Source organism: Seriola aureovittata, chromosome 6 (genome assembly GCF_021018895.1).
Source record: "Seriola aureovittata isolate HTS-2021-v1 ecotype China chromosome 6, ASM2101889v1, whole genome shotgun sequence".
Taxonomy (NCBI): Eukaryota; Metazoa; Chordata; class Actinopteri; order Carangiformes; family Carangidae; genus Seriola; species Seriola aureovittata.
The window spans coordinates 10,544,694-10,559,898 of NC_079369.1; the positions used below are offsets into that span (position 1 = coordinate 10,544,694).

The following is a 15,205-nucleotide window of genomic DNA, read 5'->3' on the forward strand; positions in this document are numbered from 1 at the left end:
AACCAGAGCTGTGCTGTGACACTGAGTGGCATGTTGATGAGTTTGCAGGTCACTGGCGGTCAATGGGCCCCCCATGGCCCCACTCCTAGTCCCCTGGCCCCTTGTGTTTCCCTCTCAGTACACACACACAAAGAGACGCCATTGGCACAGGGCCACATTTCCAATGTGCTCCTCAGCAAGAGAACTGGGAGTCCTCTTACAGACATGTTTGTCCTGTGTAATGTATGTTATGAGCGATGACCACAAATGCCTGAAAGACAGTAGGGACGAGGCCTCACTCGGCTATTAGTGATTTGTGACTTCACAAACACGTGATCACGTTTTCCACAAAATCATTTCGGATCATAATTTGTCGCCATGATGATATTTGCATCCACCTATAGTCCCAATAGTGCCCAATTGTCTCCAACTGAAATGTAGGTTTGAAATCATATTCTAAGGAAATTTTCAGTAACATTGTCAACCATAGTTTGTCAGGGAGCTAGTGACTGGCTTGTGGTGACACTCCACAGACATTCTACACATCCGAAGTGGGTGATGTTGTGCCATGACAGAATTTAAGAGGGAAAGCTGATTCTGCTCTGTGCTGCCCATAGCTCGTGCCATTGCCTACAGTGAACCAAGCTGCTGTTCAGATGGACTCCAGACAGGGAAAACAGCCAATGATGTGGAGGACAGAAGGATCCCAACTGGCCTGGACTATGTTCGCAGGACTGTCCTGGTGGAGGTATGAGAGCTGATATTGATCAATGTCACTTTATAAGGGAAGACTTGCTTTAAAAATTGTAGGTATTTGAAATAAAGTTAGAATTTAATTGTAATAATACTTCTACACCTTTTCCACTTTCTTATTGTATTCCACTTTTCCTTATTCTTTTTCTTTCCTGTGACATCTGTCTCCTCTCCTCATCCTCCTTGCAGCCAGAGGGCCTGCCCAGAGAATACACCTACAGTGTCTTCTTCTGTCCCAATGGTCAGTGCAGACACACTTTCCTCTATTATATATTGATATATTATTGTACAGTTGATAAGGTAAATTTTACTAACCCTAAGTGCCTGAGTGTATTTTGTATTTCCATTGTCAGAGAGGATCCACATTTCCACTCCCAACAAATATGAGTATCAGTATGTGAAAAAGCCGGCCAAGATGAACCAGTTCCAGGTTGCAGTGAAGACCCACAACGATGCCCATTTTGCTCTCTCTGCCAGCCCCCACGACAGTGCAGAGATGCTAGAGATCGTACTTGGGGGAAGGCAAAACACTCGCTCCTGGATCTCCTTGGGCAAGATGGGCGAGCCCCTGGTCAGTGCCTCCACACAAGGCATCCTCTCCTGGGACGAATTCCGCAGCTTCTGGATCAGTTGGAAGGGAGGCGTGGTACAGGTAAGGAGATAAAGGGATTGTAGAGGAAAATATCCTCCTACAAGTATAGAGCCCTGAAAATGTCCTGCACCAAGTGCAACAGATTTGTCTTCAGATCATGATTGGACTCTCTGACAGAAAAAGAGGAGGGTGAAAAAGACTCAGCAGGCCATGGGGTCTGTGTGTTAGGAGGACTGGCGCCACTTTTACTGGCGTGCCTTCCGGTAAGGTCACGCTTAACGGGCTGATGTCACTGAGGACACTCGTTGATCCATGGCCTGGTGCTCGCATGGCCCTCTCTGGCTGGCACACTGCCTCCCGGCCCCAGCCCTGGCATTCGCTTTGCACCATTCACCAAAGGCAGCAATTAAAAGCCCGCAGAAGAGCAATGCACATTACAGTCCAATGGGATTCATTTATTTTCTTGGGGACGATGGCATTTTAGGGTTAATGAGCTGTGGGGCTTGGCCATGCATGGTCTTTGGTTTAATGTGATTATGAAGTTAAACTCCAGTACCAGGGAGGAAATGCTCTCTACATGGGTCTGTTTGTATGTTTGTGTTTGTGATTGTGTGTGGGAGGTGAGTGAATCACACTGGCGTCACTAACACTTGGCAGAGGGACATTATTAGTGCTCAGTGTGAGGGAGTCCAAAAACAGCACCAGTTGCTTTCTAAAGTGGGTTCACTGATTCGTAATGTTTTCTTGTTGACTGCTGTCTGTTTGTGTACAGTTCTACTAGTGTTCTGATCCTTACAGGGAGCAGCTGTGGTGTAACCATAGAATACAAATAAAAACAATATAATGGACTCTTAATTACAAATGTGTATTCTTCCAGAAGTGTTTTCCTTTAGCCTGTTATTGCACTCTCCAGGTAGGACATGGTTTACATCCATCCAATGAGTCAGTGATCCTCCACTGGGCGGGCCAGTTCCCCGGACAGGTTAGACTCTCTTATGGCTTTTATATACAAGTTGCTGTATTTTCTCTTCAGATGATTTAGATCATAATTTGTTTGTCCACCCAGGTGCGCCACATAGGCTTCTCAACAGGCTGGGGCTCAGTTGGAGAATTTAAGATCTGGAGGAAAGAAGACTCTGATGAGAACCACAATGAGGCCTTCACTCTGGGGGTCCCTCACAACATGGTTCCTGGATCTGAAAGGGCCACTGCATTTATGATTGGTATTAGTACTGTATTATTATATGTAACACACTGAATGATTTGTTATTTCCATCATACGCTTATCTATATCCGTAAAACTTTGGCTTAAGTAGATCTATCAAGCTTTCATTTGAGTGGAACTAAAATTCAGTACATTGTGCAGTCTGAATAACTATCTGTGTGTGTGTGTGTCTGTGCAACTATATCAGGGGATGTCATGGGGCCAACTCTTAATAACTTGGACAAGCTGTTGCGGCTGCCATTTGGATGTGGGGAGCAGAACATGATCCACTTTGCCCCCAATGTCTTTGTTCTCAAGTACCTGCAGAAGACCAGGCAGCTCAGCCCTGAGGTTGAGAATGAAGCAACTGACTATTTGCTGCAAGGTAAAGAGACCGCAACCTAACTACATTCTGGTTTTCATAATATACTGCACCCTTAGACCATACTTTTAATGCAAATTTATCCCAGTGGATTAAAGATCTCCTCCCTAAGCTTTAGAAAGAATTTTTGTTGCTCCTTCTTCTTCTTATCCTGTGTTTTAGACACTTTACTATTGATTACTTGTAATTTTAATAATCTATCTTCAAGTGATTTGTTCTTCTTATTTATTCACTGTACATTGGTTTGTATACGATTACCAGCAAAATGTTTAAAATGTAATGGTTTATATTTATTATAAATCTTATTTATTAGAAGCTGAGTATCAGTAGTGCTAATTAGTCTAATATCACGTAGTTGAAGGTTCACCTTTGGTACCACAGATTTCACCTGTCTGACATAACAGATGACATGTTTATCCAAAGATGCGCTGCATTCCCAAATCCCTGCTGATACTTAGCTAGCAGCAGTTAGCTAGCAGCTGTTTAAGCAAAGGGAACAAGAGCGTCAATGAAACTCTCACAGTGTGCCATAAATCTCAACAAGTCAAACCCCTTCTAGCCCAGCTGTGCACAAAGTGGTTTCATGCTGAGAGGAAGGAATGTTTTCTAATTGCTGGCAAGGTGTATACTGTTGTTGAGTTTTCTGGAAACTATTGGAGTGAAGTTTACCTTGGATAATGGATTTTGTTTGTGGAACTGTGGATTTCTTGACAGAGGAGTCTTGGCCTGGCTGCCACTCAATACTCCAGATCATGGATTGGAATGAAGCTGGATGTTTTTACTCAGAGTTACCCAGACCAGTCTTTCCTCCACCCCCTCTGTTTTCTCCACTTACCCCTTATAAAGATGACTCACCTTCAGAAACTCCCAGAGTAGACTTTTCCTAGTGTGCTATACAAGGGGCAGGCCACCCTGCAGAGTTGTGCGCATACCTTGATCAGGTGGCAACGTCCAAGATTTATTCTATGCCATCCTGACATGGAAATAATATTGAGGTTAACCTTCAGCTGACAGAATTGACTACTCAAAAAAAAAAACTCATGGCACAAGGTGGGAATTTCTAAAATATGAGAACAAATGTAATATTATTTCCATATTAAGCATATTGTTTTGTTTGGTTTTTGTTTGGTTTTTAAACAAAATAAGTGGCTTGTGCTTGAATCACCCTCTTTGATCACAGTGTGGAGCACCTGGATGCCTTTGCATAGTTACTCTGTTACAATTGCATAATCACAATGTCTTGACAATGCTTCATTAACTGCGCAACAACAACAAGGGTATGTCCAAGCACACTTGGTATTTTTGTGCATATATTTAAGTGCAGCTCGCTACGCAAAAGAGAGTTGGGTGAAGTTCACTATGCTTCATGTTATTTGCATGCAGCTCATTGAACCTCTCTTCCCATGTTTGTACTTTGTGCCCTTTACAGTGCATAAAAATAACAACTGAGTAGCCAAAGGGCATTTCAAGGTCAGGACAATGGAACATGTTGAAGTGCTGCTTTTGCCTGTCTTTATACCACCTGTAAAATTTAGCCCAGAATTCAGTCTCAGCTTGTTGCTTGTGGGTTCCTCTGCCTGAACTTCAAAGATCATATGATGAAAGAAGAACCTTTGGTTAAAATCCTGATCCTTGATAGAAAATGAAATCCAGATTACTTTAAATTCTGCTGACTCCATACATTGTGTTGTAAATGAAGATTGATGTCCATAGGTTTCCTTAAGAGCACTTTTCAAGGTCAGAGTGGGCTCCTCTACCGTTGCCATCTTGGCAGTGCCCTACTCCGCCTAACTCCCAGCTAATCCAAATAAGGGCAAAAAGACTTCAGTGCATGCTAGTTTGTGGCAAGCATACGCTCACCCACCTGTCACTCAAAGCGACATGCCCTCAATTATGCATAACTTTAAGCCTTAATATGATTTAAACGGTTTTATAAAAATTCACCCCCTGTACAGTTGCCACGAAAGGGGAAATTAACTACATGGACCAAAACCATGCAGCTTTTGGTACTTACGTGTTGGCTTCATTTTTGAGCCCCGGAGTGTGCCTCCTGGTTTACTCTCAATATATCGTCTTTCTTTCCTTCAGTTAGTGTATATTTATCCCATTACACACAGAGTGTAAGAATCCTTAGGAATGCTTTTTGAGTCTGCTTTAGTCTATTTTTTTTAACCATCTGCAATGATGGAGAGAAAAAATGTTCAGTTGGATTTCCTACAGACTTTGAAAGCACTGTAAAATCTGAAAAAGCGTGTGAATAATTTTTGTAATTTCTCAGCCATTCTTTATTCTTATCCAGGCTACCAGAGACAACTGACCTACAAACGGCAGGATGGATCCTACAGTGCCTTCGGAGAGAGGGATTCCTCTGGCAGTATGTGGTAAGTCATTGTAGGGGTAACTGTTGAAGTTTACACAACTCATACCAGCCAAACTACACTTAGCTGTAGCCACATTCTTCAGCTTTAACTGGGACATAGATTACCAGCCAAAGCAATGAAGTTTTTATCAGCATCTCAGTACGCTGTGCTCAAATTAATCTATTCCTGTTGGTGTGTTTAATTCACTGGTGAGTTTTTATTTCATGTTTACACTCCCTGGGGGCAGGCAGGCAGACAGAATCATCTCATAATATTTATAAAACTGAAATCAATGCTCTCAATGGGGAGCTCCACTGCTTGCATTGTGAGGCCCATGCACAATGTGCATACCTCTGGTTGATTTATGAGCTGAGGTGGGTATTATGATATTTAATAGAGCTAACACTGTGAAACAGCAGGTTACATAAACAACTGAGAATCGTAAACAAACTGCATAATTGGATCCCTGAGGTAGGCAAAGCTGTCAAGATTTATTTGCAGTTAATCAGGGTTCATATCCGTCGCACTGAGTGGACCCATGCTGCTTTGGCCCCACAGACAAGCTCTTAATGCCACTATTGGAGACACTGTTATAAGTTGTCTGGAGCCACTTCACCAAATGGCTTTCTGCTCTTTTTTTGACATGGCCTCGAAAATGTGAAAAGAGGTGGCGCATGCCTCTTAATGACTCACTACCTGGGTGTAATTGGTAACATTAAACTGCCATGGAAACCTTGAACTCTTCCCCTGTTGACTGTGAGAGGATATGAGGATGTAACAAGCAGTGGTTTGGAGTTTTCCTTGGCGCCCGGGGCAACAAGTGTGGGTTGTGGGCACAACACAGATGGTGAACCTTCAGTAAACCTGCATCAGACACTTTATGAATCCATCAGCAACATGTTTGCATCCAAAACAAGCCCGGCTTTTGTTTTGGTTCCAGAGTTCACAAGTAGAGCAGTGCATTTACTGCCTGCTTAAAAGCTCCCGTAATGCAGTGTTAATGTATTCCAGCTTGTAAAAATGTATCTAAGAGGAAATTGACAGGATGTGTTGAAAAGAATGAACATAATGACAAGGGCTGGCAGTAATTGTTTGGTGTGCAATGCTGGCCATCTCTGCTGCAAAGGCTATTAACACTGCACAGAGCGGGCTGGAAGTTCACTGACTGAAGGTAATTCAGAAGCAGGAAGACACTGATGGGGGGGTTATAGAGTAGGTTCTCATCCCCTTGCTCCTTTTTATGTTGACTTGAATAAAAACTGCCTGCTATTTTGCAAATACAGCAATACAGACTGAAGGGGAATGTTGTGGTTGGGTGTGGGTTTGTGCATACATGCATAGGTCGCATTTTGCCATACATTCATTTACTGTGTTTATTCGCTAACCTCTGACCCCAACTGTAACACTTTGAACCACATACCTAACTGATTCACTCTTTGGATTTTATAATCATGTCATCTTCTACTATTATCCTCATCAGATTTTTACACACATCCCAGCCCAAGGCGACAGTGCATAAACTCTCTCATTAAACCTAAAGACAATTTTCAAGAAAGGAAGCCCTGTAGTTTCCTTATGTTCTTCCACATTATCTATCAGAGAAAGCGGAGGTCACAGCTAAACTAAGAAATATATCTTTTAACAAACTTGTCAAAAGTTTGCTCCCTCCTTTTATAATTATCCTTAAAAGTGGGGCAGTATATTTTTTCATTTTCTCTGAAGTCTCAGTCCTTGGCTCTACATGTTGAGGCTGGCATGGCATTTGTGTCTGCCCAAAGACTGATCTGACAGAGTTAGCAGGATTGGGGGCTGAATACCAGAGATTGAAAGAACTGATATCTACTGCTATATTAACCTAATATCTATTTCCAGTCCTGTGCCAAACTGAAAAGCCAGTGTTTGTTCCTTTCTTTTGCTACATCTTGGCTATAGAGTCATTGTAAAGATGTGCATTTGTAAAACTAAAGCCCTCAGTGGTCTGTACGTTCACTAAATATTAAGTCGTGTGGGCTTGTCACAAAGCTGTCATCCACAGACAGCCTGCAGAGCAAATCCTCAGAATTGAAAATATAAACATATCCACCAAATGGTAACAGAGAAATTACAGCCACAAGCAGACATTTGCTAACATTTTACTAGTGTCTTGATTTTATTTCCCCAGTTTGGTTACAATAGTAGCAGAAGTAACACCTGATCCATGATGTCATCCCTAACTCTAACCCCTTGTTAGTAATATGTTTTCGTAATCCAGTTTAAGTAATGCACCTCTGGGTGCTTTCTGAAACAACACACCAGCAACATCTCAGTAGTTGAATGCAAAAAAAACAAAAAACAAACAAAAAAATCCCCCCACTTAAACAGGAGTCAGGAACACTTTCTCCAAGTCCAACTCATAACATTCCCCTTTCAGCTTATCAACCTAGGTTTTATCATGCAGCACATCCATGTATTGTCTTTAAAAAAAATACTTCAGATCTACCCTTTGAAGTGTGGAGCTGGATATGGGTAGCTCGGACAGGGGATCTGCGAGTGAGAGGTTAGAAAACGAGTGAAATAAGAAGTGGAGGGGGGATAATCTGGAGAGGGTGACCCCAGCCAAGGGCTGAGTGGTGGAAGTGAGTCTGTCTAGTGCTTCCTTTCTTCCCCAAACTAAATCATATTTACACTTTCCAGTACCTTTCCTTGGGGCCCGACATTTAAAGCCTGTGACACGATATTACTTAACATTATAAAAATTCCAACAGGCTTGCAGCTTCGTCCCTATTTTTGTCTCCGGGGAGGAATAACATCCAGGTTTCAGCCAGGGAAGATTTAATGTTTTGCTTTATGAGAGCAAAGTTCTTTTTTTCCCACTCATCTCCCCTGGTGCTCTTACTTGGATCATGCTCTCACTTACGAGCTGCGTTGAGAAACCAGAGCATGACCTGTTTGTTTATTTCTTCATTTCCATCTTGTGTCTTTTTATGGTAAGCAGCTTGCCTCATCCTATAAGTCAGATGTAGTCAGGAGTGCTGTAATGGAATGTCTTGCTGTCACCGAGGAGTTGTTGTTCAAAGACTGCAGCTTTCGACCACTACCAGGAGGTCTGTTGTTTATGGATGAGTGTGTGTTTATTAGCTCAGCCGTGTCCCCTAGGGCTGACCTTGGCCTTTCTCCGTGATTCCCCTGGTCGTTCTCCACCGCGGCCCACTAAAACCACGGCTCATAAATTTTCAGTTGCACTCCCAGGCCGGCCAGATTCACAACCTTCGTCCCTGGGATCCGTGTTTGTATAAGTTGCGGAATGCTTTTGGGGAATCTCCAACTCACATGCAGAAACGTACTTGATTGGCCTGTGTGAGATTTCACATTCTCAAGAGCACAGCTGCCGCATCCTGTAGCGGTGATCAAACCCTGCCGCACCCATCTCCTCCTCTCTTCACTTCCTTTCTTTTTTTTTTTTCCATTTCATCAGATCCGTCTATACATACCAGTCCTCTTGACAAAAACATCCCTCCATCTACACTCTTCACTATCAGCCCCCTTCCTCGTCTGTTGACAGATTGAAAGAGTGTTACTGGTTGAAAAACTTCTCACTCCATTGCTTTCAAACTCTTGATGCTTAAGTATTTTTTAGGATGTGCCAGCACATGTTTTAAAGAATCTTTGATTATCTCTCCCCTCTTATCTCCTTCCTCTTTTCCTTTACCCTCACCCATCTTTATCTGTCTCACCCCTCCACCTCCACGTCTCCTTCCTCTAGGTTGACAGCATTTGTGCTGAAGTCCTTTGCTCAATCTCGAGGTTTCATCTTCATCGACCCCGAGGAGCTTCGAGCAGCCAAGTCCTGGCTCATCAAGCATCAGAGGGATGATGGCTCCTTCCCTGCCATGGGACGCATCCTCAACAAAGACCTGCAGGTACGCCTGTGTCTAGTTGGATGTGGGGTGGGGGTGAGGGTGGGCTTAAAGGCAGAAGGTCTTGTTGAAGAGGAGGGATTGGTTCTTCTTCTCTGAGACAATGACAGTATGGATTTCGATTGGACTGTTAGGCTGCCATTCCTACGATTCTTTCACCTTATTGTATGAATCCACATCCCTCTGGATATTTATGTTTTCAGTGTGTTGTGTTTGTGTGTCAGGTGAAAGCTAATTTTGGAACGTCAGACCTCCAGCTAACTAAATATTTACACTTGGGACAAGTGAAGGCTGAAGTGTTGTTTACTAAGATGTCTTTTCCAGGGGTGGGCCTTTTTAAACTGCCTTAGAATTTACATGATTTAATGAGATGAATGTTTGAAAAAAATATTCTTCGGACTCCTGTGAATATTACGAGATGGAGATCTGTACCATTTGTGAAAGTAACTGAAAGCTAATGAGTGTTTTTGTCCACAGGGAGGGATCCATGGGAAGATCTCACTTACGGCCTATGTGGTCGCAGCTCTCTTGGAGACGGGAATAACAACAGAGGTAAGCACTCAGACAAAAACAATTTTTCACTGCAGCCTCTGCCTCTTACACCACAGACACTCCTTAGAGTTGAACTTTCAATGGACCAAAAAGTGTTTCATTTGGTGGTAATTAAACCCACAGGAAAAAAAAAACTCTGCCTTATTTGTCATTGACACTCTAGATGCAGTGCTGTAAAATTAGATTTATGATTTCAGTGGGATCACAGGTGAAACTCTTTTAAGAGCAACACGTAGTTCGCTACCTGTCCCAGTTACACCACTTACTCCTGTAGCCCATCCTACCAGCCTGGGTCGTGTGTGGACATATAACTGCATTCCTGATAGTTGTGAAGATGGATGTGCTGGCAGTCAGCCTACTCATATTTGTTATGCCCCAGTGCTGCTAATCTAATATCTAATCACGTTTTGAACTCCATCAAAAGATTTAGGCTGACATGTAGAGACAATTGAGTCGCCTGAAAGACACCTAGGTTACATTCCTCTCTTTATCCTTTCTGCTTTTCTCTTTGTTTTTGCCGTGATTTTTCTTAACTCTTCTACTAATAGCCATCCTTAATGATTGAACAACTTCCCCGTGTGTGCTAGTCAGTCGCTAAAAGATTCAAAATTTTCTGCTGCGATTGTCCTCAGCTTGTGTCGGAAATTCCTGCAACATAAAAGCTGCTAAACATCTGATTGTTTTTGTCTTTTCGCTCAATTTGTCCACATAGTTGACTCTTTATTTAGCATTTCCTCTCCCTGGCTCCTCTCCATCCATCTGTCTCTCCTCGTTTCCTCTGCTATCTATCCCAAAGGGCCTCTTCTGAGAATCTGTCCTTTTACAACTGATAAAAACTGAAAAGGTATCCTTCACATCAAAGCAGAATCTCCATCCCCCCTCCAATTTCACTTAATTAAAAGATGACTGCTGCAATTACAGTGAGTGGCTCTGGAGGCCTATCATCTCATGGATGAGAGGGGAGGTCACATCTGCATGAGATGAAAGTCAACTCTCAACTTTTTAATGGCCAAAATGAATGTTTATTGAATAACTATCTCAGCAAAGGAGAGTTTGGACAGGGTAGCCTGTAAACAGCTGAACACTGACAGAGATGATTGACTAAGCAAGTGTGTGTGTGTGTGTGTGTGTGTGTGTGTGTGTGTGTGTGTGTGTGTGTGTGTGTGTGTGCGTGCGTGCATGTGTGCGTGCGTGCATGCGTTTGTGTGTGTGTGTGTGTGTGTGTGTGCGTGTGTGTGTGTGTGTGCATGTGTGCGTGCATGTACGTGGATGTGTGTGTGTGTGTGTGTGTGTGTGTGTGTGTCAAGGTATGCCAAAGTCATGTCAAGATCATGTCATGTAAGAGGCATATCTGAGCATATCTGCGGAGCAATTACAGTAGATTGCTGCAGCAGATAAAACAGAATATAATAAAAGAAAAAGTCACTACTGTACAGAGATGAAAGACACTGTATCTTATATTTTACTTATACCATAATGTTGACAGTCGGCCCTTTACTGCATGTCACCCCCCCCCTCTCTGCCTCCCCATTTCCTGTCTCTCTCTACTGTGCTATCATAAAGGCATAAAAAGCCCCCAAAAAATATACTTAAAGTGGAAAACTTCACAGGTAGTGATATACAAAAGATTTTATTACTTTTGATTTTTGTGTACTAAACTGTCCATGGAACCATCACGATGCCATTCACAATTTTCATTTTTTTCAGTGTCACTGCTTTTTTTCAGCTGTGTCTTGCATTGCAGCACATCCTCTATCAACACCACACATTAAAAAATTTGTCAATTTTAGTCTGTGTCCTGGTATTTTAAAATATTTCACATTTTGCAATTTTCCCAGTATAAACATTCTCCTGTAGTAGTATCTCCAGTACTAGTATGTAGTACGCAAAAGCAAAGCTCAGGAATTCCAAAAATAAACTGTCCTTATGATTTTATGTATATGTAGATTGGCACCTTCATAATAAGGCAAACTGTAAGTGAAGTATTGAATGATGTTTTATTATTTTAACCAGTTACTCAAAAATGGTGGAAAAACATGCTGAAAAAGCACTTCAAATACCTATTTAAACAGCACCAGTGGGAGAAGAAATATACATAAATAAATGTGTCAAGGCATGCACATTTGCCAGCAAACATGCCACTAACATGTTTTTTTATGTGGTACAATGCCTAAACAAAAAAGTCTGTCTTTGACATGTCTTATAAGCTATTGATCACTACCACTACCACATCTGTGTTTGTCTTGCATGCTGTCCCGTCTGATCCAGGAAGAGAAGGTGGCAGTGGCCAAAGCCAAGGATTTCCTGGAGAGCAACACCTACTCTGCCGATGACCCATACACCACGGCCCTGTCTGCATACGCCTTGGCTCTGCTACGCAGCCCTTACGCCCCGCTGGCCTTGCGCCGCCTCAACCACATGGCCATCACTCAAGGTACCGTCACACTCATCACTGTGAGCAACATGATTAACAAGCCACCAGAGGCTCATTCATTCAGAGCTAAGTACTGGACAACAGATGTGTAAAAAGGTGACAAGCAAAGACCAGATGTTGAATGAAAGTGGTCTGTAGCAACAAGACTAATGCACCATTAAAAAGATCACAGTGACAGTGTACAGAAATGTAGAAATATATGGCTTATTTCTTTGATCAAGTCTTTACGACAATACAAAAGTGCAACAGATTTACAATTAGTCTCCTGCTCAAAGGCTGATCACAGTTAGAAAAGCAGTCAGACAGAAGATATAGGACAGAAACAGTTGTGAAACTAGCTGTTGTAGTCCTCAGTAGTTCAATCCACTCCTCCCTTTTCCTTTCTTTTTCTTATCTCACTGTTGGTTTCCTTTGGCCATTTCCTTCTCTTCCTCTTGACTGAAACTTTCTGCAAGTTTTTGCAGATTTGACTGAGTTGAGGGGAATACAAAAATGTTCTTAGTTGATCATAATCATTTTATTTGCCAAGTACAATGAAGGCACAGGGCTTGGTTGCATAGTTGCTGAAAGATTCAGACAATTAGGATAATGATACAGTGAGTCATATGATATGGGATGTTCCCTTTGCACCCTCTCTGTCTTAATCTCCCTTTGTTTGTCTCCGTAGATGGACTCACCCACTGGAGTCTGACAGGCAGCACTATGACGGATGAGGACACTTTCATGGGATTCAGTGATGGCCTCTCTCAGTCAGGTATACTTTACATCCATCAATATTACCTCTCTGTTGGAAATACCTGATGCCCGTCTGTAATTCCCCAAAATAAAATGCAAAGTCCAAATAAGAATTTTCATCATCAGTTCTTGTTTTTACCCAGTGGTGTCAGCAGAGGTGGAGATGACAGCCTATGGTCTACTGACCTACACCCTCCTGGGGGATGTGGCTTCTGCCTTGCCTGTGGTCAAATGGCTCTCCCAGCAAAGGAATGCCTTGGGCGGCTTCTCCTCCACACAGGTAGCCTTGTTTCTCTGGCTTCTCTTCTCTTTTGAATCAAACACTTGTAGCAGCAATAATACAAAGTTGACTTTTCTTACACCCGCTGTGCCAGGACACGTGTGTGGCTCTGCAGGCTCTGTCAGAGTACGCCATCCTGTCCTATGTGGGAGGGGTCAACCTCACCATCTCACTGGCCTCCACCAACCTTGACTTCCAGGAGACCTTTGAACTCAACAGGGACAACAAGAAGCTCCTCCAGAGTGCCAAGGTAATCGCATCCATGGAAACAGTGAATAGTAGTATAAATACTTGGTATGGTATGGTGGTATGCTCCTCAGTGTTTTTGTATGCAGATGAAGCACAAGTCAGTTTGTCGAGGTCGACTGGACTGTATCTGCATTAATTGTCAAGTCTACTAATGATTGCTGATACTTCAGAGAAGAACCTTTGCACTTTAAAGCAAATTACAAATGTTTCTCTCTTGATTACAGTGATTGATGAGCAACTATGCCTTACTCTGGCCCTGAACATTAATCTCTGTTTCCATATCCAGCTGTTTAGTAGCCAGAACCTTTTCACACTGCCAAGCTAAACCAAGCTGGATTTCCCAAAAGCACATAGTTGGTCTGTTGATTTAATGGCTATGTTTTATTGGCCTGTTTGCCCACACATTACAAACCTGACAGTGTGTGCACAAACCGACTTTTACCCAGGGCACTGCGGTGCTAGGTCAGCACTGCGGTGTGTGTAAAAGTGCTCCATGAGCTAGAGTGGTTCAGGTGAGAGTGCAGTATGTTCTCTCTGCCGGGCATGTTCCTCCGCTGTGATTAGTGGTGTCAGCTTAATTGGGGGCAATTAAGCCCTGCTGGTTAGTAGCCAGGGAACCACTAGTGGCAGTGCAGCAGCCTACAGCATTCATTCACTTGATAAATGACTCACTCACCTCTCCTTGCCCCCTCTGACTCTCTTTGTTTTTTCTCTTTCTTCTGTCTCTCTCTTTTTTTTTCAGATCCCCAGTATCCCCACAGGCCTTTTTGTGAGCGCTAAAGGAGAAGGCTGCTGTCTCATGCAGGTATTATAGTGCTACACACACGAGCTTTCACAAACAGACACATTTTCAGTCTTGAACATTGCTCAAAAAGGAACTGTAATGTTATGCTTATTCACTGGCTCACAGCAAGAATCTCCCGGCAGGGGAGAGTCAGTTGCCGTCGCCTCATAATGCCCAAATTCCTCCCTGTAAATTGGAGTAATCTGGTAGAGTTTAGCCAGTTGTTTTGGAATGTGTTGATCATCCCTGTTGATTCCTGTGGTCCCCTGGACAGGATGCTGTTTACTTCTACCTTGTCACAGACAAACAAAAAACCCCTTTCATAAACCGAGGGAGTCATTTTCCTCTTTGTTGGCTGAACCTCTGTCCTCTCTTCTTATCACCCATGTTTAAATGTTTGCTTTAAAACCAAACAAGGCATAAATGAAAAAGCATGCTCGATCAAAGTTGGATGTTTACAATCCTATTTTGAGAAACTTGTGTGTGAGGTACGGCTTGAATTGACTGAGGCAGAGCCAGATAGAGCAGCGGATGTTGTCTTGTGCTGTGCGGTGCCTGAAACGTCTTCCAACTCGTTCTCCTCAGCGAGTTTCTCACTCACAAACATACGATTTCTTCCTTCACACCTCGCTCCCTCTCTACTCTCCCTCCATCCACACCTCTTTGTGCGTCAACACACATCTCTGACAGACCCTCGGGCCAGCAGCACCTGGGCTCTAATGAAATACAACAGCGGGGCTATCAAAGAGACCTGCCTGTGTACATGTTTGTAGACAAACTGTATGTGATGAGTATACGTCCTGCGCCGCGGGATTATTATTTAGTAGCTTTGCAAAGGACACAAATCACACTGGATGATTTGTACGGTTCTGGCAATAATAATCCTCTGTGAAATTAAAAAGAGCGTCAAAGCAGCGAGTTGTCCTCAGGCTGAAATAGTAGTCTGCTGAATGCATGTCTTGTGTCCAGTGAATATGATTTGTGGTTTATGCTTTAAACTGCTGC

At 42.9% G+C, this 15,205-nt stretch overlaps 1 protein-coding gene across 1 annotated transcript in view; it reads left to right on the plus strand.

Moving 5' to 3' along the window:
* The window catches only part of cpamd8 (C3 and PZP like alpha-2-macroglobulin domain containing 8), a 42,769-nt gene that overhangs the window by 16,408 nt on the left and 11,156 nt on the right, over positions 1-15,205 (plus strand). The window contains exons 22-35 of the mRNA XM_056379446.1: positions 597-727; positions 922-973; positions 1,086-1,384; positions 2,238-2,306; positions 2,391-2,547; positions 2,737-2,913; positions 5,210-5,291; positions 9,013-9,169; positions 9,644-9,718; positions 11,987-12,152; positions 12,820-12,906; positions 13,031-13,167; positions 13,262-13,417; positions 14,159-14,221. Coding sequence (XP_056235421.1) covers positions 597-727; positions 922-973; positions 1,086-1,384; positions 2,238-2,306; positions 2,391-2,547; positions 2,737-2,913; positions 5,210-5,291; positions 9,013-9,169; positions 9,644-9,718; positions 11,987-12,152; positions 12,820-12,906; positions 13,031-13,167; positions 13,262-13,417; positions 14,159-14,221 — 1,808 coding nt within the window. The remainder of the gene's footprint in view (positions 1-596; positions 728-921; positions 974-1,085; positions 1,385-2,237; positions 2,307-2,390; positions 2,548-2,736; positions 2,914-5,209; positions 5,292-9,012; positions 9,170-9,643; positions 9,719-11,986; positions 12,153-12,819; positions 12,907-13,030; positions 13,168-13,261; positions 13,418-14,158; positions 14,222-15,205) is intronic.